Here is a 27,515-nt window from a genome sequence, read left to right as displayed (position 1 = left end):
TAAAAGCTTCATGTGATGAGGTCATGAGGAACATGATCAACATACAATGCAAGCTGCAGTGTATACAATATTTCAACTCTCCTTCATGGGAAGAATAATCAAAGTATTTTAAAGGGCCTGGAGAGTCTGATACAAACAACCTCTGAGTGGCTTCGTGACTTCATGGACCAGTCCATGCCAGAGCTCCCTGTCACCACCCCCAGCTCCTTAAAGGTTAATCCAGTCACTTCAAGGATACCATCCATCCAACTTGCCCTTGGTCGGCCCCTTTTCCTTTTTCCTTCCATTTCCCACGTCCATTTAGTTTTCTTGGCAATAATACTGAGGTGGTTTGCCATTGCCTTCCCCAGGGCTCACGCTTGGTCTGACCTCTTTGCCACGACTGTCCCATCTTGGGTGGCCCTTCACAGTTTCACTCATGACATCATTGAGGTGCTCAAGCTCCAGCGCCATGACAAGGCGGTGATCTTTTGCTGGAGTACTATTGGATAACTAATGCTAAACCGCATACCATACAATACCTCCCTATAAACTCTCTATTGACTTGATATCAATATTGAAGTGCAGTAATCAAAAGCAAATAAAGACAAACTTAACTCAACGCAACACAGTTTTACTGTATTATCAAAACAATTTTCAGTTTCATGGACTTCACCAACTTAAGTGTGGGCTTACTCATGGTGCACCAAATTTAAACATGTGGTTTTATTCTGCTAACATTCATTTAAAAATATTTTTATAATACTTTTTATTGTGATTTTACATTTTTAAGTGAGATTACAAAACGAGAAATAAGAAAGGTACAGACACTTAAAACAATGAGAGAGAAAAAAAGGGAAAAGGAAAAAAAGAGGTACCAAGAAACCTGTATGGTACTCCAAAAGGGACTTCCCAAAGTCTTTGGAGGCTGTTAAAAGTTTTCATTGTGTTTGCAACTTTGCTTGTTCTCTCAGCATTGGAATTTCCTTTGTCAGAAAAAAGTCTTTGAGATCTGACCAGTGGGTCTTCCTGTAGGTTCTGTTAAGTCTCTGAGATAGGCAGTCCATTTGAACAATCTCGAGTACTTTTGTAGTCCATTCTTCTGCTGTTGGGATTTCTTTCTGTTTCCATACTTTTGCAAGTAAGATTCTGGCTGTGGTGCTTAACAGAAATAACATCTTCTCTTGATTTTTATTTAGCTTTGTATTTGATATACCTAGGAGATAGACTTCTGGGGTTCTAGGGAATTTAATTTTTAGTATTTTTTGGGTAACAGAATGGATTTCTTTCCAATACTTCTTGACTTGCTTACAGGACCACCATACGTGGAAAAAAGTTCCTATCTCTTTTCCACATTTCCAGCAGCTGTTTGATATTATTATTATTATTATTATTATTATTATTATTATTAAACTTTATTTGTACCCCGCTAGCATCTCCCAAAGGACTCGATATCCCTTTGGCTAATTTTTCTGGGGTATAGGTAAAGGTAAAGGTAGTCCCCTGACATTAAGTCCAGTCATGTCTGACTCTGGGGTGTGGTGCTCATCTCCATTTCTAAGCTGAAGAGCCAGTGTTGTCCGTAGACACCTCCAAGGTCATGTGGCCGGCATGACTGCATGGAGCGCCGTTTCTGGGGTATAGTACCAGCGATAAAACATTTTATACCAATTCTCTCTTAGGTCACTGGCCACCGTATATTTTATCTTAATATTCCATATTTCTTTTGCTGGAGTACTATTGGGTAACTAATGCTAAACCCCATACCATAAAATACCTCACTATAAACTCTCTATTGACTTTATATCAATATTGAAATGCAGTAGTCAAAAGCAAATAAAGACAAACTTAACGCAACACAGTTTTACTGTATTATGAAAACAATTTTCAGTTTAATGGACTTCACCACCTTAAGTGTGGGATTACTCATGGTGAACCTAATTTAAACATGTGCAGGTTTTATTCTGCTAAAATTCATTTTAAAAATATTTGAAATATTCTTTCTTTGTTTTGTGCTGCTTACCTGAGAGCTCTGGTTGCTTGTATTCCAGTTAACTGAAAATCTGCTGTATATATTTAAACTGTGGTGTCACTTCAGAAAAAATTTGGAAAAGCAAACAAGATAAAATTCTGAAATGTTAACTGTTTCTTTAATCAGAGATGTAAAAGGAAACAAAGGCGGGAGACAATACCAAGGTTTAAAATTTTAGCAAATATTTATTCTCTCAATCCTTCCTCCTTGAAGGGTAGTAGATACAAATCTACTACTATAAAGTATTACAAAATAAATTCCCAGATCTTTCCCATGCATTTTTTTTTTTAAAAAAAATCTCATCAAAGCAACTAATTATTTCCTTTACAAGGCCAGGAGTGCCCAATTACGGGTTTCATTATCCACCACATAATGCAATTGGGGAGATTATAATCAACTTTCTATTCAGATATTTTAGGGAACCTTCCTTGTTTCTCCCCACCACCTCACACCTGCCCAACCTGTTCAAATCCATCTTTTCCCTCTAAGAGCTTCCCTGCCCAGGCCAGCCAGCAGGTCCTGATGATTGCTGCTGCAAATGCTTTAGAGAAGATGTGCTCTGTTTTGTTCTCAATGAGAGCTGATGGCTTTTGAGAAGCTCAGAATATCCTTTGATTACTGTATAAGTCGAATAAGGGGCTGTAGCAAAGGAGGTAAAGGGGGAAACCAGGAGGGAGGCAGGAGGTGAAACGTGTTCATCAAACCTCTTTTGTGCTTCCCAATCCCAGCCTCACCTGCTGCTGAACATCTCTCATCGCCATACATCACAGCCATGTTACTTTTTGATTTTTCTTCTTTAAAATGTTTCTCACTTAAGAATTCAGAGATCCAACCCTTGTCTGCCAGCATTGTCTACTGCCAGAAATGGTTTGGCAGTAGCTGCTGCTGTTGCTGTCTCCACCTCATCCTACATCCTCCTTCCTCCTCCTCTTCTCATGTTTAAAAGTGAAAGAGCAATAGCAATGTGCAGACCTAGAAACACTACAAAAGATTCCTCCACCCCACCCATGCTTTGTATTTCTTTTAACTATAACCACAAAATCACTTAGGATTTACAGGGAAGCCAGTCCCCTAGACAATGCATAGAATAATGAACAATATAGAAATAATTAATCAACCTCCCTGATGAAAAGAAAAATGAAAGATTTCTCAGTGGTTTGCTTCCATGCTTTAGTACTCTCTCTTTAAAGAGATTGGAATGGTTCCCTTGTTATTGTCTTTCCAAGTAATTGCTGGCTAACCATGGAGGAATGCTACCATACACAGGAGATTTAATTGAATAAGCACCATTTTACAGGGCAATATTGACTTGAGAGAATCCCAGCTTAAAAGTGTTTTGAGTTAAGAGCTGTTGCTCACTCTGGGTTTTACTTTGACATAAGAGCAGTGTTTTGAGTTAAGAGCTAGTGCCAGAGCACTTTAGGGTTTCAAGGGAGCAGCCTCTGTGCCTCATGCTCTTATCCGCTTTGGGAGATTGCTGTCCACTTTGCTCTTGTCCACTTTGAGGAACTTTGGGAATATTTGTGTTTGGGTGCTGCATTTCAAAGACATTTTGCTGGTACGGCTGTAACAGGAGCTCCAAATTTATTTGCTTTGTAATAAATGTTTGCTTGCAGTCCAAGGTTCCTGGGATTCTGCAGATAGGTGGCTTCAGGCATGTAGCCGGGCGGGGGGGGGGGGGGGGCTAGGGGGGCTTCACCCCCCCCCCCCCGAAATTCTCATGGTGGTTCGCGAAAAGGCCTTACTGGTGCATTACTTAAACTGTTATGTTTATTCATATCATGATCTGATTACCATACTCAATATATCCCATATGCATGGGGGTATTGGGGTAATGATACGGGCCTGGGTGGCTTCCTTTGGTTGCAGTCATAGGGCAAGTCACCTGTCCATCATCGTTAAGTTTTGGTTCCACCCCTTGCTCAGGGCAATTGGGAAGGGAAGGGAGCCATTTTTTAGTTAGTCTCAGCAAGGAAAGCTAATGTACAGGACGTGTGCAAGCTTTCCCTGTACAAAAGCTTCAACCCTTAAGACTTTCCGGGGGGAAACAGTCTTAAGAGCATCAAGACTTTCCGGGGGGAAACAGTCTTAAGAGTCTCCAAAGATTTCCAGGAAAACAGCCCTAAAGACCAAAGAACTCCAGCTGGAGAATATCTAAGCCTTTACTGGTAGGTCCACTCAGTGCTTCGAGACGCAGTTCGACCCGGTAGCGGAGCCCACATCAGTAAGGGTTAGATTACAGTCTGGGAGAAGTTAAAAAGGGGATTTCCATTTAAAGTAAAGAAGAAGTTATTGAAGACAGTTGCCTGTCCTTCGTGGGCAAGATTAGGAAGTCACCAGTTGCATAAAGCCTGGAAGCATTTGTTTAGCTTTATTGAAGACAAGAGAAGTTTCTGTTTGATTGTTCATTAATAAAAGACTTTGTTACACTGCACAAGCCATCTAAAGGTCATTTGTGTTGGAAAACCTCTGAGAACTTCTCCTTGGGCCCCCTGGCTTCCCGCTGGGCAAAGGTTGCACGTCCTGTTCTAAAGACAATTATTCACAGGCCCAGCGCGAGACAGAACAGACATGAATCAAGGAACATGAAAGGAACTGCAGACTACTTCAACCAGAGAAGCCAGCCATAACAGAACACTTGATGAACCAACCTGGACACAGCATATTGTTTAAGAACACAGAAATGCTGGACCACTCCAACAACTCCCATTTCAGGCTACACAGATGATCCACTGAAATTCACAAGCATGTGGACAATCTCAACAGAAAGGAAGAAACCATGAAAATGAACAAAATCTAGCTACCAGTATTTAAAAAACTGTAAAATCATAACAGTAAATAAAAAAACACTCAACAACAGGGGAATTCCAGACAAGAAACAATCAGGGCCAGCTAATCATCTCCCCAGGCAGTAAGAAGCCAGACCTTGAAAACTGTTAGACCATTAAATGCTTATCAAGATGGCCAATTCCTACATTCACACCTATATCAGACAGACAAGAGTTCTTTCTCCCACCCTGGACATTCCACAGATATATAAACCCAATTTTCCTAGTTTCCGACAGACCTCACAACCTCCGAGGATGCCTGCCATAGATGCAGGTTTTTTTTTTTGTCATGTCAGGAGTGACTTAAGAAAGTCTCTTCTGTTGTGAGAGATTTGGCCATCTGCAAGGACGTTGCCCAGGGGACGCCCGGATGATTTAATGTTTTTATCATCCTTGTGGGAGGCTTCTCTTATGTCCCTGCATGGGGAGCTGGAGCTGATAGAGGGAGCTCATCTGCCTCTCCCCGGATTCGAACCTGTGACCTGTCAGTCTTCAGTCCTGCCTGCATAGGGGTTTAACCCACTGCACCACCGGGGGCTCCATCCACCACCATAGATGCAAGTGAAACGTCAGTTGATAATGCTTCTGGAACATGGCCATATGGCCCCAAACACACAATTCAATTCATATATTCTTTTCCTTCAAAAGACCTTAGGGCAGCATATTTAATTATTTTATTTCCTTTCCCCCTATAAATACTTTCTAATATCAGGTTGGGCTGAAAAAGTGAATGGGAAGGTGCAAATGAAGCATTATCCCACTGGTGGAATCCAGATTGTGGTTCTTAAAGGCTTTATTAGCTAAGATGTGCTTGTATAGTTTTTATAGTTCCAGTATATTTGGAAACATTGATTTTGGGGAAAGAGAAGTCATTTCCAGTGGGGGTTAAAATTAATGTTAGCACATTATTCCGCAAATCTGCTTGCAATGCACATGAGTAATATTTTAAAAAGGAATCTGAAAATGTTTCAGATTATGCCAAATAATTCCAAAACAGGGGCAAGGATAAGTAATGATGTTTTGTTTAAAAGGGTCAGTTGGAGTGTTAACTGGGAAAGTTTTAGAGTGTTATTCCCAAAGCTCCTGCCACTGAGATCTGGGTATGACATGTTTGTTGATGGAAAATATATTTAAGGCAATGCCTTTCTATCTTCTCTGACATCCTGAAAGAGTGATACAAGGAAAGATGGTAGAAGGAGGGTCAGAAGCTAAGGCTAGCTGGCCATGGAAATATTTACTGGTATGAATTGTGTATGATCCTGCCTGCATTTTGAGATCTTCTGGAGAGGTCCTTTTCCCACCCTAGAGAACATAAGAGAAAGCCTACTTAGTTTCTGCACTAGGTTTGTGGGGGAAAACATTCTTAGAGTGGCTAAGCTGGTGCCTTACTTGCTAGCCTTATTCTTCCATATGTGGATGAAGTATTTTGTTTTGTTTTGGTAGGCCTATCAGGGCTTATTCATTGGAGGGGGGGGGTATTTGTTGAGGGGCTCTCTCTTTTTGTATACTTACTTACTTACTTAGGTGATCTCTCATTGTCTGAGTAGGATAGTCTTCTAGGATCAGTGTATTGGCGGTGGGTCCGTAGGTGACTGTGGAGCCCTATTTTTGATCTGCATCTTCTCCCACAGTGAGGGCATTGGTTTCCAGGTGGAAGGCTGTCCCGGTCGGGGTTGGCTTGACACACCTTTCTTTTGGCATGTTTCTCTCTTTCGCCCTCTATTCCTGCCTCTTCAAATTCTACAGCACTGCTGGTCACAGTTGACCTCCAGCTGGAGTGCTCAAGAGCCAGGGCTTCCCAGTTCTTGGTGTCTATGGCAGAGTTTTTAAAGTTGGCTTTGAGCCCATCTTTAAATCTCTTTTCTGTTTTCCATTATTGAGTTTGGAATAATAATAATAATAATAATAATAATAATACTCCTTTATTTATACCCCGCTAACATCTTCCGAAGAACTCGGTGTGGCTTACAAGAGGCCGAGGCCCAATACATCAATAAAACAACAGCATAACAAATACAATAATAAATAAATTCATAAAACAAAACAATAAACATTAAACAATAGCAATAAACATTAGACAATAACACTACGAAGCATTTAAAAACTAAGGCCGGGCCAAATGTAATGATTAAAAATTTTAAAAATGCTGGACATGACAAGGAGTGTGGTGGAGGCTCCTTCTTTGGAAGCTTTTAAACAGAGGCTGGATGGCCATCTGTCAGGGGTGATTTGAATGCAATATTCCTGCTTCTTGGCAGAATGGGGCTGGACTGGATGGCCCATGAGGTCTCTTCCAACTCTTTGATTCTATGATTCTAAGGTGAAATGGATAGGTTTTTGGAGATAGGTGCGGTATGCAGACAATCTTAAATCTCTCGTATAGTGCATTTGGGACATGATGCTTGGAGTTTCCTATTCTGGGAAGGCACACTGGAACAACCACCTCTTCAAGCTCTTCCTAAAGACTGCCAACATTGGGGCTTGTCTGATGTCCTTGGGGAGAGAGTTCCAGAGTCGGGGGGCCACCACGGAGAAGGCCCTGTCCCTCGTCCCCACCAATCGCGCTTGCGATGCAGGTGGGATCGTGAGCAGGACCTCTCCGGATGATCGAAGAGATCGCGCGGGTTCGTATACAGAGATCCGGTCACGTAGGTAGGCAGGTCCCAAATCGTTTAGGGCTTTGTAGGTAAGCACTTGCACCTTGAATTGGGACTGGAAAATGAATGGCAGCCAATGGAGCTCCTTAAACAGAAGAGTTGACCTCTCCCTGTAAGGAGCACCAGTTAACAACCTGGCTGTCGCCCATTGGACCAGTTAGAATTTCTGGGCCATTTTCAAGGGCAGCCCCACATAGAGCGCATTACAGTAGTCCAATCTGGAGGTGACCAAGGCATGGAGTAGAGCAACTGCTTTGGGAGATGGTGGTCAGGCATCCAGACAATGTGGCCAGTCCATCAGAGTTGATGGCAGAGGACCATGGCTTCAATGCTGGTGGTCTTTGCTACTTCCAGCACACTAACATGTGCCCACTTGTCTCACCAAGAGATCTGCAGGATTTTCCGGAGGCAGCGCTGATGGAATCGTTCTAGGAGTTGCATGTGCCATCTGTAGACGGTTCACGTCTCACAGGCATATAGCAGGGTTGGGAGGACAATAGCTTTATAAACAAGCACCTTGGTATCCCTACGGATATCCCAGTCCTCACTCTCTGTTTCATTCAGAAAAAAAGCTGCACTCGCAGAGCTCAGCTGGTGTTGTGTTTCAGTGTCAATGTTGACTTTTTGTATAATGGGTATATTCTTAATTCTATTGATTAATCCCATTGTAAGTTGTGTGTGGTGTCTACATTTGTAAAGTAACATTCAATCCCAAGATTAGCTATGATGTTGTGTCTAAGAAGTGAAGGAAACTTTTGTTTCTCTGTTCAAACCAGACCTTTTTGTTATATGTGGATAGGAATCATGGGGTTGTGTAATTGTGATCTGTCTCCCAGGTGCCTCCTTCAATTATTGCTAAGGGAATGGTAAGCTGTGGGAGCTACTCCATCTTTCATTTACTAGCCCATCATGGATCTCATTATTTTATATCATACCAAGGATGCAAATACGTGACAGGAATGGCCTTTCCTCTTGCTTTGTTCATGTATTCTGTTTTGCTGTGTCTCTCTTTTGAAGATGGTCCTTAGCTCCTTTGGATGTACTTTGAAATAATGCTTCTTGTGGGTCTTCATATGCAAGTGTTCATGGTTCAGAGGAAAACAATATGGCTCGTGGGAGGAAGTGTGCATTGTCTGCCAACCCCCGAAGTAAGACACGAGAATAAACGACACAACAACAATATTTTGGATTCAAATTGGGCAACTTTTATTTAACGTTACCTATTTAACTTCTTAACTTAACTCAAGGGTGCCAGGAACTGGTGAAACCTAACCCAGATAGTATCACTACCCGATAACAATAATTTCCGGGCGAAGCACCTGGGTTTTCCGGTAATAAACCAGATCACCATGAAGGGAAATGAATGAGGAGTCTCTTCCAAAGCTGTTGCATCCAGATTCCTTCCATTTCGAGGCCATTTAACTACACTTCACCCTTTAACTGTGGTGAGTGTTCAACTTAATGGCCTGTCACCCCTTAAAGGGGTGCCCTAGGTGCACACCGACTAAAAGGAATTTCCCTCGCTATTTATGCCTAGCCTATTTAATGTATTGTTCACCCCTCTGTCTAGCCCCTAAACAGTATAGGGTAGGCAAAAAAACCCCTCTAGAAAAATAAGAAGGGGAAAAAATTCCTACCCGGCTCCGCAGGCAACCGCAAATTATACTGTTAATGGGCGGGAGTGGTGGGCCGGCTTCCAGGCGCTGAATGCGCCCGACTGGGTCCAGCCTGCATGCAGGCCACGCCCCCAGCCTTCTGGAGGGTTCCACACAGGCCCCTCCCATGCCTCGTGGGAGGCAGACAAATGCTCTTTCTCTCTCCCCATTTCTTGGGGAGAGGAAAGCTATTGTCTGCCAACCCCCGAAGTAAGACACGAGAATAAACGACACAACAACAATATTTTGGATTCAAATTGGGCAACTTTTATTTAACGTTACCTATTTAACTTCTTAACTTAACTCAAGGGTGCCAGGAACTAGTGAAACCTAACCCAGGTAGTATCACTACCCGATAACAATAATTTCCGGGCGAAGCACCTGGGTTTCCGGTAATAAAGCAGATCACCATGAAGGGAAATGAATGAGGAGTCTCTTCCAAAGCTGTTGCATCCAGACTCCTTCCATTTCGAGGCCATTTAACTACACTTCACCCTTTAACTGTGGTGAGTGTTCAACTTAATGGCCTGTCACCCCTAGGTGCACACCGACTAAAAGGAATTTCCCTCGCTATTTATGCCACGGATTGGGGTCAAATGTCTATTTCGTCCCCATCCCCCACCAATTCCTCTAACACCCTTCTAATACCTTCCTGCAAATCTAACAAAAACTGTTGGTTGCCCAATTCTGAAAGATGCACCCCATCGCCACGATATAAACTCTCGTCCCGTGTGATGCTTGGGTGCTCAATATAATGTCCCCTCTGATGGATCATGAAGACCCGCATGGCCCGGTTCACACGCTTTCTGGCTTTCTCTAGCCTACGCACGTCGCCCCTCCTAGCCACTTGCGACGTGGTATAATAGCGGACCAAACCACGTGAACCCGGGGCCATGCCCACCAGATCTTTCGAATATCAGCCCGCGCCTGTAAAAATAGGGCTTTGCCTGTTAACAGGCCCAAATCGTTACCACCGAGGTGGATAACCACAACATCAGGAGGGGGCCCACTCCTGGCATCAAACAGCAAGGGGCGCAAACCGTCCCAACAAAGGCCTCTTACACCCTTCCATTCCACCATTGCATTAGCCGCGAGGCCCAAATGCTGGCCATAGGCAGTCTTGAGGGCCTCTCTTCTTGCCCAGAAAACATAACTGTGACCACAGACCAGGACCCTCGATCTATGAACCAGCCCAGCGCAACCTGCAACGATAACAATAACTTATGAGGAAGCTGATCGTATGTAGTTTCGAAACGCACCAGACTTCCAACGGCCCAGGACTTTTATTTCTTCATTCCTGTATCCCATAGCCGCTGCCGAAGAGGCTGCTCCAATCCTAAAGGAGTGGGTCCCAAATTTAAGGTGACCCAACCCCATGAGATTGAGTGCCTTGGCTGTGATAGCCCAAAACTGGAATTTTGTCAGCGGTTTGCCATCCAGATGACAAAACAAGTAGCTTCCGCCGGTGCCCCTGAGTGCTGTGAATTGTGTCATGGCAAGCACGGGGCACAGTTCGTCATCCCCGCACTTTTGCAGCCTAAGCACCTGGCCTCTCGACCCTTGGTCCGTTTTGGAAGTTCTAATTCTAATTTCCGTATTCTCTTGAAAAACCCTAACATCCGAAACCAAAAGCGCGCGGTGTGAGGTATCATTTTTGGATAATGCCACCAATTCACTCACCCGAAGAGCTGCGAAAAATGCAGTCAACGCCGCCGCATGAAATAACAGTTGTTCATAATGTGTCATGCACAGGCTGGGCCATAATTTTTTAAGTCCCTTAAGGATTGCAAGTGTGAAGGGCTGACGATCATCCCTTAGCTGACCGCGCTGTCTAGCCCACCCCGTTAAAATTTTCTGAATGCGAAAGTCATCGGTGGGGTCGCAAAAGCCCTGGGCCTTAAACCAGTATGCGAGCGCCGACAACTTTGACCGAATCGATTGGGCTGCCAAGCCCCTCCTCTTGTGGTATACACAAAACTGGACCAAGTGGTCATAAGGTGCCGGCATGATTTCAGGTAAATTGTAGTGTTTCCTAAATTCTACGAACTCCTGAACTGCCCTGGCGTATGATTTCCGGGAATTCGTTGCTAATGCCAATCTCATACCTAACGTGGCTTCGTCATTCCAGCCTTCCAGAGATGGTCTGGCATGCGTTCCGGATGGACGTCTGCGGCGGGTGCCAGCAGTCTGAACCGCTCCATCTGCATACGAGACAGAGCGTCAGCCAAGGCGTTGTTAAGACCCGCGACGTGGAATGCACGAAACAAGACGTTAAATTTAAGACAATGCAAAACAAACAGGCGGATAGCGCCCATAACCCTGCGTGACTTGGATGTGAGCGTGTTAATGACCTGTACTGTGGCCATGTTGTCACACCAGAAGTGGACCGTGGAATTGGCAAACCTGTCAGCCCAAAGGGTGACTGCAACCAGGATGGGAAAGAATTCTAAAAAAGTTAAATCAGATGTAATGCCCCAAGTATGCCATTCCTCATGCCACTTCTCGGCGCACCAGTGCCCCTCAAAGTAAACTCCAAATCCAATAGCGCCCGAGGCATCGGAAGCGACTTGCAAGGCATTCCGCACCAATAACTCTTGACGCCAAAAAGATATACCATTAAATTGGCGCAGGAATTGCAGCCAAATGTCCAAGTCTGCTCTTATCTCTAATGTCAACCTAATGTGATGATGGGGCAGTGCTATGCCGGAGATGGCATAGCACAGTCTACGGAGGATAGCCCGACCAGGCTCTACTACCTTACATGCGAAATTTAAATGGCCAATTATTTGCTGGAATTCTCGAAGGGTGGCCTTGCGCCGTGACAAAAAGAGCTGTATTCTGACAATCAAACACTCAACTTTCTCAGCCGGCAGCCTGGAAAATTGATTGACAGTATCGAGTTCTATCCCTAGAAATGTCAGAACTGTAAGGGGACCCTCCGTTTTTTCCTCAGCTAGAGGCACTCCCAGGGAGTGCGCTAGCTGTTGAAAGGCACGTAGGAGGGTACCACAATTGCCCGAGCGGCCCTCACCTACAAAAAGAAAGTCGTCCAAATAGTGTACGACACCTCTGAGACCCGACTGTGTTTTTACAGCCCATTCGAGAAAAGTACTAAAGGTTTCAAAAGTGGCGCAGGACACCGCACACCCCATGGGCAGGGCTCGATCTAAATAGAACAAACCCTGAAACTGAAAACCTAACAGCTCAAAATCGGCCGGGTGTACCGGGAGCAGCCTGAAAGCCGATTTGATATCGCACTTGGCCAATTCAGCTCCCGGCCCGTAACGCCGTACCAATTGTACTGCTGCATCAAATGATGTGTAGTTACCTGAGCATTGCTCATCGGGAATGGCGTCGTTCACCGACCTCCCTTTGGGGTAGGACAAATGGTGAATGAGACGGAATTCTCCGATGGCTTTTTTGGGGACTATTCCCAACGGGGAAACCCTAAATTGAGCCGTGGGGGGTGAAACAAATGGACCCAAAACCCTGCCTTCTTTAACTTCTTTATCAATCTTTTCCTTAACCACTGACTCGAAACCAAGCACAGACTTTAAATTGGGCGATAAACAGGAGGAACGCGGCCCTACGGCCGGAATTCTAAACCCTTCCCTAAAGCCGCGCAACAAATAAATTGCTGCAGCTCTGTCCGGGTACCTTTCTAACCACCAACTAAGTGGGCCCACCTTAATTGGACTGGGGCCCTTTTGGAACATTAAGTTGGGCTGGGTTCTTTCGGCTGAACTGGGTATCTCTTGGTGTAGGTCTTGTGGGTTTTCTCTTGAAACAGCTCTTAGCTGAGTGGTTGCCCTGACAAATAGTGCAGGCGTGTTGGAATTTACAGTTCTTGCGAGCGCAGACTCCCTGGGCCGCATATTCCCAGCACATACTTTTTTGTTTCTGTGTCTGTTGCGCTGGGCCTCCCTGACGAAAGGGCTGAACTACTCTAGCATTTTGGATGGTGTGGCCGCTATCTGCCTTCTCACCAGAAACTGATCTGGTTGAATTCATTACCTCCATCCACAGTTGACTGTCAATGAGGTCCCATCTCTTATTGGGCTTCGTGGCGGCCTCAGCACGAAAGCGGCTGTCGTAGACCAGCCACGCCTGACCTGTGTAGTTGACGTAAGCTCCATATATTATGTTCTGATATTTAAAGAGGGACTTGGCCCTATAAGGATGAGCTTCTACTAACAAGGATGCATAGATAGTGTAGCAAGCTATCCAGTTCTTCCAATTTTGTTCCACCCTTCTTTTCTTAAGTTTTTCTTTCCTTTCTTCGTCCAAATCATCCTTTTCTTTTTTATCTAACTCCCTAAAATATAGGGAAAAAATGTCGATATACTCGTTCCTAAGGATTTTATCTATCGTCTTCTGTGATAAATGAGAACCCAAGGAAGCGGAGGCTGCCATTGTGATCACCGGCAAAACCCATTTATCCGTACCCCAATATTGGTTGGAGTCCCCTGTCCTAGCCATTTCTAATGAAATTGGCGCTGCACTAGATTCTTGGAGCCCAGCGTTTGCGGCTGGAGCTCCTGTTGCTGCCGAGGCCACATTTGTACAACTAAGTGATCTGTTTTGTGTCTGGTCCTGGCCCCAGGGCCAGACCAGTGTAGTGTTATTACCTGAGGACGTAGATGGGCCCTCCACTGCCATGGTCTGCAAGGAGGCTTGTCCCAATGCCACTGGCTCGGTCACGACCGGATGTGCAGGAGGAGCTGTCATCGCAGGATCCACAGTCTTGGGTACAGCTGCCGGTGACGAACCCGTAGGCTGTTGCTCAGCTCTAGGCGCTTGAAGCTGAGCTGTCACCTGGGCCGGGCCGGGCAAGGCTGCAGCTGTACTGACCGAAGCCTCTTGACCCCCGACTGATTGCGGCTGATGTAACACCGGAGCAAGAGAATCTTGCTCCACCTGATTGGACTCAGACGGGCTGGCACGCTCTCCTGTTTGCCTTTCAGCTCCTCTACCAGCTTCTAAAACAGACATGCGGGAAAGCAGATTCTTAAAAATTAGCTTCCTGCTAGCCCGCCTCGCCGGGCGCGGCCCCGCCTCCCGCACTGCCAACCCCCTCTCTCTTTCAAATTTATCCATTCTAGCAATTAAGGCGTCCAGGTCTTCCGCCGAAACGCCCTCATCCTCCGATGATGAGGCATGAGGAGAAAGGGGGCGCTTCGCCGAAGTCTTCTTGGCGGGTCCCTTCCCCTTAGGGCCGCCCACATTCTTCTTTGGTGCCATCCTGTAAGAAAATTGAGAATAACTTCGTCACATAAAAAAGCGTGTGCCACGGAATGGGTGATTTGTACCCTGTACCCCTCCCTCCTTTTGTATAGTTTCAAACTATTAGAGCTGAGGCTACCACCGCAAGCTCACCCTATCTGTTGGTTCAATGTTCAAGTACTGCTAAGTATGGATTTGCATACGCTTTACTCTCTGCGTGTCTTCAGATCAGCGCAAAAGGATGACCCATGCCCACTGGGGCCTATTGATCTACTCACATTCGCATAAAGTCTCACTCTGAGCTTATAGAAAAGTTGTGGCTGACCTAGAGAGCTCAACCCAAACACATAGCCCAGGCCACCCGGTTGCTGCGTGTGCCCCTATAGCCCCCTGGGCTTAGCCTCATCATGAGATTCAAGCAATGCCGACGCCTATGCCTACTTGCACTCGGCCCCGCTGGGAATGTGGTATTTAGCGTAATCAACTTAATTGTTAATATTCTAATTCATCTTATCTAATTATTTATGTACATATATATATATATATATATATATATATATATACATATATATATACCTATCTATTTATTTTATATATATATATACACATACACATACACACACACACACACATATATATATATATATATATATATATATATCAATGCGTATGCTGGGGCACGGTGGAGGAGCTCTTCTAAGCAGAAGACCACGCCCTAGAGTCAAGGTTATGTTGACTGGCAAAAATTCGTATCTGGCCAGTTGTAAGGCATAAACAAGCTGGGGCTAATGGAGTGGAGCTCGCCAATAACTGACTATAACCTAAATCATTATTATTTAATTATTTATATATAAATATACAAATAAATATCTCTAATAAAAGTCGAACTAGTCAAAATGGCCGCCGCGTGCATCAACAAAATGGCGGGCCGTTCGCGCCCAAACAACCCCGCCCGCTTAAATGTGCAGCCCACAGGCCCCCTTAAGCACAAATGGCATTCCGCCGCTAAAGGCATGGGGCGGCAATGGGCCCAACCCGCACCCAAAAGGCAGCAGCAAACAAGTCCCAGCCGAGTATAGGCTGCAAGTCGCCCCTCTCCCCGCGCTCTAGCACGAGCCACGCGGGACGACCGCGCAAGGCCGGCGGCCCGAGGGGGGGGGAGAAAAAACCTCAGCCCCGCAGCTCCGCGCTGCCGCCCCCACGCGACCGACATCACAAGCAGGAGGCCTCCTATCCTCGAGGCCCGACGAGCTCCGCGTCGCCAGACAACATGAGGACGGGGAGGACGCGTGCACCCAAAAATCCGCCGCGCATGCAGCCTAGCCCGCACGCCCCACAAGCAGGCCGTAGCCACCGGGCCCGGCCGTGCACGCGGGACAAACAAGAAGCGTGGGGGGCGGGGAAACGCCCGGGGAACCACCCGGGGGACCCGCGCACGCTCGCTCACTGAGGCGGCCCCAGGCCCGAGCCTAGCCGCGCTAACACGGAGAAGAACGGCTGCACGGGGAGGGGGATACCGCGCTGCAACCCGGATATCCCCAGACGTGGATTCCAACCCGCCATGGAAACGAGGCTTAGGTGAGAGGGGGAGGGAGGGAGAGGAAACCGGAACAACGTGGAACTCTTCCCTTTCGTCCCGCCACCGGGTTGTTCCCCTAAGGGGGGGGAAGGTGAATCCCTCGCCCCCGGGCCCCGCAACCGACCTGTTGGTGTGGTTCCAAAAAACTTGTCCACTCGAAGTCTTTCCTCACGGGCCTCTCTCGTCCCACTCTCCTCGCCCTCTTCTCTCTTCTTCGCTCCTCTTCAGTCTTCCCTCGATCAGCGCACGTCGTCACCCTCCGGCTTCCAGGCGCTGAATGCGCCCGACTGGGTCCAGCCTGCATGCAGGCCACGCCCCCAGCCTTCTGGAGGGTTCCACACAGGCCCCTCCCATGCCTCGTGGGAGGCAGACAAATGCTCTTTCTCTCTCCCCATTTCTTGGGGAGAGGAAAGCTATTCTCCTGGAGAGCTTCCTCCAATTTGAATTTCATTTCAGTTCAGTTCTGCTGTAAATACCAACCTTTTCCTTTGAAATATTTGCTTTGGGCTGATGAGATAACTCGGCATTGTATTTTCTCTCTGCAGCAGTGCCACTGGGTAGCAGATTACACAGAGACCTACTCATATAAACCAGCTGTCCTTATTCCATGCAGACCTCTTCCCAAAACCTTTCAGCTTAATGCAACAGCTGTGCAGTCTTGAAGGCTGGGGGAATGTAGTTTGTTTAACTGTTCCATGACACTGACTGATGTGCTTGTTGTTGAATAAATATTTTCTGCAGCTTAGACATTAGTTTAAAGAAGCTGTGGCTGAAAATGTCTAAGTCGCCAACTGGGCCAAGAGAGATCCGTGGGGAAAGTGTATTATATAATGTCTAATGCGAGCCATAATGATGGTTAATATGCATCAGGTTCATGTCTAGACTTTACAAAAGCTATCCAAGATGCCAAAATATTCCCACGGGGTCAGTTAAAGTTTGGACAAAACCTGATGCGGATTTACTGTTCCACTGATACAGAACTAAATTCTCAATCAAACAAAGTGAACATATCTATTTCTGGCAAAGCTTTATGTTTTATCTTATATATAGACACACCCGACTTGAATGCTTAATTGATTCTTGCAAGTTAGAACTATCAATGTGTATAAAACTTTAGTGCACCTAGTCTCAAGTGCCCTGTAAATCACATCCCATGAATGGCACAATCAGTTATGCCATTGCTAGTCATGACTTGACTCCCAATTTTGGAGGTAAAGTAGAATATCAATAGATATTAGGCTTGGTTGAGCCAAAAAAATGGTTCTAAATTCATTTCAAATGTAGGGACACTTATGGTTTGATTAAAATAATTCTAAACTTTCAGAAATTTCCGAAACTTTGGAATAATAATAATAATAATAATAATCCTTTATTTATACCCCGCACCGAGTCTCCCGAAGGACTCGGTGCGGCTTACAAGAGGCCGAGGTCAGATACAACAGTAAAACAGTAGCATAACAAATACAACAATAAATAAACTCATAAAACAAAGCAATAAACATTAAACAATAACAATAAACATTAAAACCATGACATAGTTAAAATCTAAGGCCGGGCCAAATGTAATGATTAAAAATTAAAAAAAAAATGCTGGACATGACCAAGTGAAATGGATAGGTTTTTGGAGATAGGTGCAGTATGCAAATAATCTTAAATCTCTAGTAAAGTGCATTTGGGACCTGATGCTTGGAGTTTCCTATTCTGGGAAGGCACACTGGGACAACCACGTCTTCAAGCTCTTCCTAAAGACTGCCAACGTTGGGGCTTGTCTGATGTCCTTGGGGAGAGAGTTCCAGAGTCAGGGGGCCACCACAGAGAAGGCCCTGTCCCTCGTTCCCACCAATCGCGCTTGCGACGCAGGTGGGATTGTGAGCAGGGCCTCTCCAGATGATTGGGGAGATCGTGTGGGTTCGTATGCGGAGATGCGGTCACGATCTATATAGAGAAACTGCAAAGGAAAACAGATTCTGGAGCACCTCAAGCTACAGTTCTTGATTTGCTAAGTAAAGACTGTGCAAGAAGCATGTGTTTTATGATATTTTATATGTTACTCCAGAATAAGGAGTGGAATCCATCCCCCTTATTATCCACAAATTCCCTTTGAGATCCATTAAAGTATGTTCTTTACCCAGTGAGCTCTGTGATTGAGTGGGGAATTTGGACCCAACATTCCCTGATGGCTGATGTGACATCTTTTGAATATTCTTTCGCAATTAAGGCTTCAAAGACCTTGTCCTGTAACAGGACATTTTTCTGTATGCGTCATCCTTTAGGGAAAATATACCACAATGCAAGTAGGCCTTAATTGTTTGTTAGATTTATTATGGATACTGTGCATAGAGATTGTAAAAGATATATTGGAAATTGAAAAATTGTAACAGCAGTGAGTTTTTGTCTTTACTAATTTCTCTAGTGCATGTCCTCATGCGGTCCCATTGAAATAGTCAGACTTTATAACCTTTTCTGGGAAGACAGCCATCTTGTCTGGTTTGAAATTAGCAGGCAATCAGATCTAATTTCTAATGAAAAGTGACAGCAGTTATTCTGAGCTACTTTTGAGAAGTGACTCAGTTCCCCTGACAGCTTCATAGCAGCTGAAGAGAAAAATTTTGTGCACAGGTCAAAACTTGGTAGAACAAGCCCATCCCACCAAATCTTTATACGATCAGCACTAGAGGGGCAGATCTGTATTTTTGTCTGCCTCAAAAGTCAGGATTGCAGCTTTGAAAGGATATCCTTTACCCCATTAGCACTGGAAGGATTTATAATCATGAAAGAAGGAAAGCAGCATGAGAAATGTGCCTCAAATGTTAATTTAATAATGGTAAAGGAGTTGTACTGCAAAGATAAACCATGTAATTGGCTTAAATGCAGATTATACAGGGTTAGTCAAAATGAATAGGCCAAACATACATACAATTAATTTTCTTATTGGCCTATTCATTTTGACTAACCCTGTATCATCTTCATCTGGCTATGCCAATGGGTTCTTTAGCCACCTTATCTCGCTCTTAGGCTTTGGAGCTATCTCAGCAGTGATCACAATTTCCTTGAAAACACATACACACACAAATTGAATCTCTTTCTGGTTTGTTGTAGTTTTTTCGGGCTGTATGGCCATGTTCTAGAGCAGTGGTTCTCTGGGGTCCCCAGATGTTTTTAGCCTCCAACTCCCAGAAATCCTAATAGTTGGTAAACTGGCTATGATTTCTGGGAGTTGTAGGACAAAAACATCTGGGGACCCCAGGTTGAGAACCACTGTTCTAGAGGCATTCTCTCCTGATGTTTCACCTGCATCTATGGCAAGTATCCTCTGAGGGTGAGAATGCCTCTAGAACAGTGGTTCTCAACCTGGGGTCCCCAGATGTTTTTGGCTTTCAACTCCCAGAGATCCTAACAGCTGGTAAACTGGCTGGGATTTCGGGGAGTTATAGGCCAAAACATCTGGGGACCCCAGGTTGAGAACCACTGTTTGAGAGGCATTCTCTTCTGACGTTTCACCTGCATCTATGGCAAGCATCCTCTGAGGGCGAGAATGCCTCTAGAACAGTGGTTTCCAGCCTGGGGTCCCCAGATGTTTTTGGCCTTCAACTCCCAGAAATCCTAATAGTTGGTAAACTGGTTAGGATTTCTAGAAGTTGTAGGCCACAAACATCTGGGGACCCCAGGTTGAGAACCACTGCTCTAGAACATGGCCATACAGCCCCAAAAAAACCTACAACAAACCAGTGATTCCAGCCATGAAAGCCTTTGACAATACATTGAATCTCTTTCCCTAGTCTCCCTGTTAGAAATAGTGCTCCATGACAAAAGTTACATTCTTCAGTGTAACTGAAGTCTGAAGCACAGGCAGCCTATTGGATACAGAATGATTAGAATTACCTTGTGTTAAATTTCCCTGTGAAAGCAGTTGGACATCTCTGCCTGTTGTTGGAATGGTGATGCCATAACATACGTATTTGACCATTCTTCTGCCCTTTCTGCAACCAACACTAGAGTACCTTTGCTATGCCACCACCGTATTAAGAGATCGGACAACAGTGGGGACTGAAATATGGGCAACTTTTATTTATAATGTTGCCTGAATTAACCGTTTGAGATTTGGAACATATAACTAAAGGGGAAGGAAGCTAGTATGTGTTTTAAGCTGAAGTAGTGGTCCTCGCTGACCTACTCCTCAGCTAAGCTGGGCAAAATATCTGGGTATCCAAATATGGTCAATTTTAATGTTTCCAGGATGACCACTCAGGAAAATGTATGAAGAATTCTGCTCTAAGTCCAAGGGATATTACAGAGCCAGAACTCTGCCTGTTTCAAGGCCATATTTGTTTGCTCTCACCTGGTGAGGGTTTCTGTTTCTGGCCCACACTACAAAAGGGTTCCTTAGGTGTACACCAAATGTAAGCCTATAGTTGCTTTCCATGGGATGGCCTATTTAAAGCCCCCTATTCCCAATTTTTCCTTGTAAACAGTAGGTAGGTAGGTGACTCCCAAAAAATGGGGGAGGAGAAATCCCTACCCAGCCCGAAAGGCAACCAATATATTATGCTGTAAATAGGTGGGAGAGCAGGTTAGTATAAATGTCAAAGTGAGCTAAGAGGGGTGAGCTGCTCCCTAAGGCAGTCCCACCTCCTTGGAAATAATTCCCAAAGGATTATTTCCAACAGGGCTGGTCTCACCTTGGTGAGGTTGACAAAAGGCTTCCCTGTGCCAGGTTGGGGATCAAATTGGATGAACACCCAATTGCACATTTGGTAGCACAAGATTGTTAGTAAATAAAAGGGGTGCACACCACAATCAACTGAGATGTATGATATATAACCCTTATTTAGTCTTGGCCAGGCATTGTGAAGTTTATAGTAGGGGATTTTTTTTGTTTTTCTTTAATCCTTTGGATATTAAGTATATCACATCAGAGCAGTGAAACAATAAAACAGCCATTTTCATACATAGCCAGTATTTGTAAATATCTTATCCCAGCCTCTCATGTCATAATAGCTATACTTCCTCCAATATTGGTTGCAAAATAATAATAGTAGTAGTATGTCTTCTAAGGCATTGGATAATTGCTAATATACAAGCTGTCTTGAGTCCTCTTCGGAATAGAGAAAGGTGGCGTATAAATAAGGAAAATTAATTTAATAATAATAATAATAATAATAATAATAATTTTATTTCTTACTTGCCTCTCCTCGGGGCTTGAGGCTGTTACAGCATAATTAAAACACATGAGCATTGGAAAAATTCTATAAATACAAATATTAAAATGTATTTCTATAAAAGATACATATTAAAACATTTTTTCATAAAATACATATTAAAATTAACTGAACAGAGACTTAACCCAAGACACGAGTTTAAAATTCATGCTTAAAAACAGCTGGGTAGGCCAGCTAGAAGAGATAGATTTTTAATTGGTTTTTAAATTCTGACAACTCATTTAGCTGTCAGAGCTCTTCTGACAGGTTGATCCACTGTCTCGGGGCAGCCAATGAAAATGTCCCCTGGGTGACGGTCATTCAAGTCAAATTTGGGGCTTCCAAAATACATTTCTGGGATAGGTGGGTGGAGACAAGGATCTTAAGCCACCTGAAAGATAGGCAAGGATATAATGGCACATGCTAGAAGAAGAACTAGAATGCCCTTTATCAACCAACCTCACAGGGGGTTGCATGTTGAATAAGTTACTTTTAAGAAAAAGTTGGCAACCTGATTTTCCTTGCCAAGGGTGTACTTACTTACTTACTTAGGCGATCCCTCGTAGTCCAAGGATGATAGTGTAGTGTCCTGGCGGTGGGTCCGTAGGTGACTGTGGCACCCTATTCTTGATCTGCATGTTCTCCCGCAGTAAGGGCATCGGTTTCCAGGTGGGAGGCGGTCCCGGTCGGGGTTGGCTTGATGAGCCTTCCTCTTGGCACGTTTCTCTTTTGCCCTCCATTCATGCCTCTTCAAATTCTGCAGCACTGCTGGTCACAGCTGACCTCCAACTGGAACACTCAAGGGCCAGGGCTTCCCAGTTCTCAGTGTCTATGCCAGAGTTTTTAAGGTTGGCTTTGAGCCCATCTTTAAATCTCTTTTCCTGTCCTCCATCATTCCATTTTCCGTTCTTGGGTTCGGAGTAGAGCAACTGCTTTGGGAGACAGTGGTCGGGCATTCAGACAACATGGCCGGTCCAGCGGAGTTAATGGTGGAGGACCATCATTTCAATGCTGTTGGTCTTTGCTTCTTCCAGCACGCTGACATTTGTCCACTTGTCTTCCCAAGAGATTTGTAGGATTTGCAGGATTGCGAAAAATCCAAGGGCGTAGGACATCCATAACCACTCCATGTCAGTATCTCTTTTTGCAGGCATTCAGAAATGTGTACATGCCTGTGTATTTGTGTGTACATATGTACACCTCTGTATTTTCTGCCTTCTCAAAAACAAAGGAATAGATGTAATTCAATTTCACCCTGTTTTCTAAACCCACAACTCCATCTTCTCCAACATTAACATTCAAATAGTGTTTGACAAGCTGCTCCTCTCCTTGGCTCTCCACTCTTATACATCATTTTCCAGCCAACACATGAGGAAACCATACTGAGCACACACCACTAAGAAAGTGGGAGTGTTAGAGCAAATCAGGTTTACATCTTAAAACATACAAAGACATTTTTGAAGCTTCCAAAATTGTGGCAGTGCATTGTAATTAGAAACCCATTTAAAGCCATTTAACAAACAATTGTCACATTTACATCCCAGCCAATTGGCACTTCAACTGTTTCTCAGCATCTTGTTGATGGAATTGTACCTATGCCACTTTTATCATTCCAAAAGTTCCCAAGTTTTGCTGAAGTAGCTCAACTACACATACAGATTTAATAATTTGCATGATATTAGAGTCTAAAGAGAAGAAATAAACTATTTATTTTAATGGTGCCATTATGTTTTTGTCATGATCTAGCAGAATCACTGGCAGGATGTCATAATGCATGCACTTGCCATTGTATGCATATAAAAACAAACTTTGAAAACAACAAGAAATAGCATGTCAGGTAGAAGAAGACCGTTATATTCTTTCATATGTATGAGATATCCATATAGGGGGGATTTTATTACATGCAGTTGTATTCATATTGGCCAAGAGCATTCTGGAATACAAGAAAATTACACCAGGTTCTTTCCCGAAAGTTTGAATTACTTCTTACTTCTTCAGTATAGGAAATTAATGTAGAACTACAGTCATTTCTGTAGAAATGAAGACTGCTCAATGGAGGCTGTTTGTTTATCTGTACCATGCATGCTTTTAAAGTGTGGTTTCATTTACAATCTGTTTTGCAAATAGAAACTATCATTGTGATAGAAACGTCCTGGAGCATCCTTCCCACCAAGAGCATCCAAGATGTGTTTCAAAACACCTCATATTGAGGAAGTTGAGCACAGAGGCCCATAAGTTAGGAGACACATGGGCAAGAGAACGTGATGAGGGAAAATCTGAGCACAAATGCCCATGGGCAAAGAGGCACAAAGTCAAAGAAGAGTATTACTTTTTTATGCACATGTATGAAGGCCCCAGTAGACGCAGGGGATATTGAGAACTCATGCTATGTAACCATGATGCACTCCCAAATACTTCTTATTACTAAGGACATTTGTTGGCATGTAGTTTGTGGTAGCACTATTTTAATGTAGATAGATATACCACCTTATCATATTGAGAAACTTCCCAGTTGTAGGACACTTCAGCCTCTGTTCAAACATGGAGAGGCACTAAGTTCATCACATGAGTTAAATTACTTCTGGCAGTCGTGCATAGCCCTCCATGGTTGAAAATAAGCATAAGTGTTCTGAAAGGTGGAAACTCCAGCAATAAATCTCACAACATTGAGAAATTTCCCCCTTGTAGGACAGCAGTGTTTTTTCAAGCATGGAGAAGCATGGAGCTCATCACATGTTCCAGGGTTGAATAGAGGCAGAAATGTCTTGAAAGGAGGGAACTCTAAACACAGGCCAGCAATCGAGTTCAGCGTTCCTATCTCACATCTTTACAACTGAAAAACAGGTGTGATTGCCCAACCATCAGCAGTCTCTTGTATCCTCTGGGGTTCAATGAAGAGCAATGATTTTAACCTAGATCACTGTCTCTTGTCTCTAGGGTTTCATGCAGATCAATAGGATCCAATAGAAAGCAATGTCCTGGATCACCCTCTCTTGTATTCTCTAGGGTAGGGGTCCTCAAACTAAGGCCCGGGGGGCAGATACGCCCCTCCAAGGTAATTTACCCAGCCCTCGCTCAGGGTCAACCTAAGTTTGAAACTACTTGAAAGCACACAACAACAATCCTATTTCATCAGCCAAAAGCAGGCCCACACTTCTCATTGAAATACTAATAAGTTTATATTGGTTAAAATTGTTCTTCGTTTTAATTATTGTATTGTTTTTAAGTGTTTTTTGCACTACAAATAAGATATGTGCAGCATGCATAGGAATTCATTCTTTTTTTTTCCAAATTAGAATCCAGCCCTCCAACAGTTTGAGGGACTGTGACCTGGCCCTCTGTTTAAAAAGTTCGAGGATCCCTGCTCTAGGTTTCATGCAGATCAATAGGATCCCATGGAAAGCAATGGCCTGGATTACTGACTCTTGTCTTCTCTGGAGTTTATTTATTTATTTATTTACCGTATCTATATACCACCTTTCTCAGCCGGAAGGCAACTTAAGGTGGTGAAGGATCAGTAGGATCCCATGGAAAGCAGTGGTTTTAACCACTTTGAGTCCCCTTCAGGGGAGATAAAGAAGGGTATAAATAACAACAACATCATCAACAACAACAACAGCAGCAGCAGCAGCATTGATCACTGTTTCTTGTATGAAGTTTGGGGCAGAACAATTATTCCCATGGGAAGATCAGGTTTTAAACTAGTGTCAGCCTCCTTTAATGTAAGGGGCTTTGGGCAGGGCAAGGGATCTCTTCATTTTTGGATATTTTGTTTCTCCTGCTTAAAAACCAAAAAAGGAATACTGACCTTGTGATGAATGTAAGATGAATGTATTGCCAGCTCTTAGATTTCCACATGTGAGTGTGATAGGGAGGGGGAACTCCAAACTGGACTGCTGATGATATAAGAGGGGCTATTCTCTGCCTTAAAGGGATTGTCACCCACAGGGCCGTAGCCAGAAAAAAATTTCAGGAGGGGTTGAAATTTTTTTGGGGGGGGGGGGTTGAAAATTTCGCAGGGGGGGGGGGTTGAAACCTGCCTTCTAGCTCACGCTGAAGCAAAGAGCACAGCAGGGGGCAGAGCAGCCTCCCATAGCCTGCAGCTCCGCCCCTGTCAACCACCTCCACCAAGTCTGGCCTCCTTACTGAGAGCATTCAACACCCACTCACCCCCCCAACTTGGTTGCTTTGCTACATTGGCTATTGCTGCAAGTAATGACAGTGTGAATAAATTGTCAATATTTGCCTGAGATAGTGCTCGCAATTCTAGAGGGACTCTTAATTTTTTGCATCTCATAGACTTAGCATGGGAAATTGGTTAACCAGTTAAAATTCATGAGGAAACATTTTAAAAAAAAAATCTGAAACATTTCGGGGGGGGGGGGGGTTGAACCCCTAAAATCCCCCCTCGCTACAGGCTTGGTCACCCATGCTCTTAATCTGATCTCTCCCAATGAGGTTGATAGATAGGTATAAATCTCAATTGGAAGAAAAGTGGGGTATAAATCAAGTAAATATATCCAAATGCATATAGAGAGAATGTGAGAGGGGTGAAAATCTGCTTTTTGTTCAAATAATCTAAATGAAATTATTAGAGGAAAAAGTATAAACCAATTGAGGGGTATTGTTCTATTTTATTGTGTTCTGTTTTAGTTTTTCAATTTGTATGGGAAAGTGCCTGCTTTTTTTGGAAACATACAATTTTGGAAATGCAAAATAGCTAGTTGTGTGCTAACAGCTTTTGCAAGTCAGTGCTCTTTGATATTTTTTGTTACAATACAACTTTTGTTAGCCCTAGTGGATAAGAGTAGGTGCCTCTCATTTAATACTTTATTTTCAGACCAAGACTGACTTTCTGCATGATCATCACTCATTTGTGCAAAAATCCAAAACAAACTCCACCCATCATTTCTGACTTACACAAATCATTGTACAGCCAAATTCCCCCAACCTCGCTCTCATGCAAAATTGCCAGTGAGACTTTTGACTGAGCAGAAAGGATTGGATTTGGCTGGTGTTTTGAGTCGGTTTCACGGATTTATGCATGTTGTTTCTTCATTGATTCACAAAGCTCATGTGACTTACTTCCATCCATATGACCTCTTACTATAGCCATCATTCCATTTTTCTTTCCTATCAGAGTGAAATTGGACACAGCCCTCCTCCTGCCTACACCCCTATGTCAGGAGTAAGTATTTCACAACCAACCTTCATCATTGAGGGGTTTGTCATTTTTTAAAACATAACCTTTCATTTTCTCTGCTGTGCCTCCTATCCTCTTTCATTCCTCTTATTCTAGGTACTTAACATCTGCTTCATAGCAACTTCCTATTTTCCTTTGGCGGTCAGTGTTGCTAATTCATTATTCCCACCTTTCTGGATAACAGGGAATGATTATCATTTCAAGATAAGGAAGTGCTAAATGGTTTGGGAAGTCACTCTCAGGCTTAAATACATTTTGTGGGAATTCTAGCCCTGAAAAACTCCCAAGTGTAGCCCTGGGTATGGCATTGCTGATGAAGTTGTGTGTCTGTGCCCACCTGCCCACATTCCAATCAGTCATCAGATATTGGAGTGGGTTGAGAAGGTGCTGTGTGTCTTTAAATTTAATCTGAAAAATGACTGTGAGATTGATGATCTTTAAGCAGAGATAAATGAATATGGCAGATACAGGTGCCATCAGTTTTAAAATCTGTGCATTAAAAAAGTTTGATTTTGGATGCAAAGGAAAATATAAGAACTTGTCTTTGAGAACAAGGGTCTGGAGAACAAGCCCTATGAGGAGCAGCTTAAGGAGCTGGGCATGTTTAACCTGAAGAAGAGAAGGCTGAGAGGAGATATGATAGCCATGTATAAATACATGAGAGGAAGCCACAGGGAGGAGGGAGCAAGCTTGTTTACTGCTTCCATGGAGATTAGGACAAGGAACAATGGCTTCAAACTACAAGAAAGGAGATTCCATCTGAACATAAGGAAGAACTTCCTGACTGTGAGAGCCGTTCAGCAGTGGAACTCTCTGCCCCGGAGTGTGGTGGAGGCTCCTTCTTTGGAAGCTTTTAAACAGAGGCTGGATGGCCATCTGTCAGGGGTGATTTGAATGCAATATTCCTGCTTCTTGGCAGGGGGTTGGACTGGATGGCCCATGAGGTCTCTTCCAACTCTTTGATTCTATGATTCTATGATTCTATATTCTCCCCTCCAACTTCTATTTCTCCAGTGTATGTTTGTGTGTAGCATGAGTGTGCATTCCCTCTTTCTGTAACCTACACACCTTTCTGGTTTTCAAGGACATCAGATGTCCACCCATACGTACTGTATTACATTTGAACACAACACATCGCATAATCCTAGATCAATTAAGCAG

At 44.0% G+C, this 27,515-nt stretch overlaps 1 protein-coding gene across 5 annotated transcripts in view; it reads left to right on the top strand.

The window, feature by feature from the left end:
- The window catches only part of ERBB4 (erb-b2 receptor tyrosine kinase 4), a 1,155,234-nt gene that overhangs the window by 1,114,240 nt on the left and 13,479 nt on the right, over positions 1 to 27,515 (top strand). For 3 of the 5 annotated variants that reach the window (XM_067470344.1, XM_060781240.2, XM_067470351.1), the window contains exon 26: positions 26,292 to 26,339. The exons of the other annotated variants lie outside the window; for them this stretch is intronic. In XM_067470344.1, the coding sequence (XP_067326445.1) occupies positions 26,292 to 26,339 (48 nt within the window). The remainder of the gene's footprint in view (positions 1 to 26,291; positions 26,340 to 27,515) is intronic. 5 annotated transcript variants of the gene reach the window in all.

Source organism: Anolis sagrei, chromosome 1 (genome assembly GCF_037176765.1).
Source record: "Anolis sagrei isolate rAnoSag1 chromosome 1, rAnoSag1.mat, whole genome shotgun sequence".
NCBI lineage: Eukaryota > Metazoa > Chordata > Lepidosauria > Squamata > Dactyloidae > Anolis > Anolis sagrei.
Note: the sequence above shows the minus strand (reverse complement) of the source record. Positions and strands in the feature narration are given on the sequence as shown.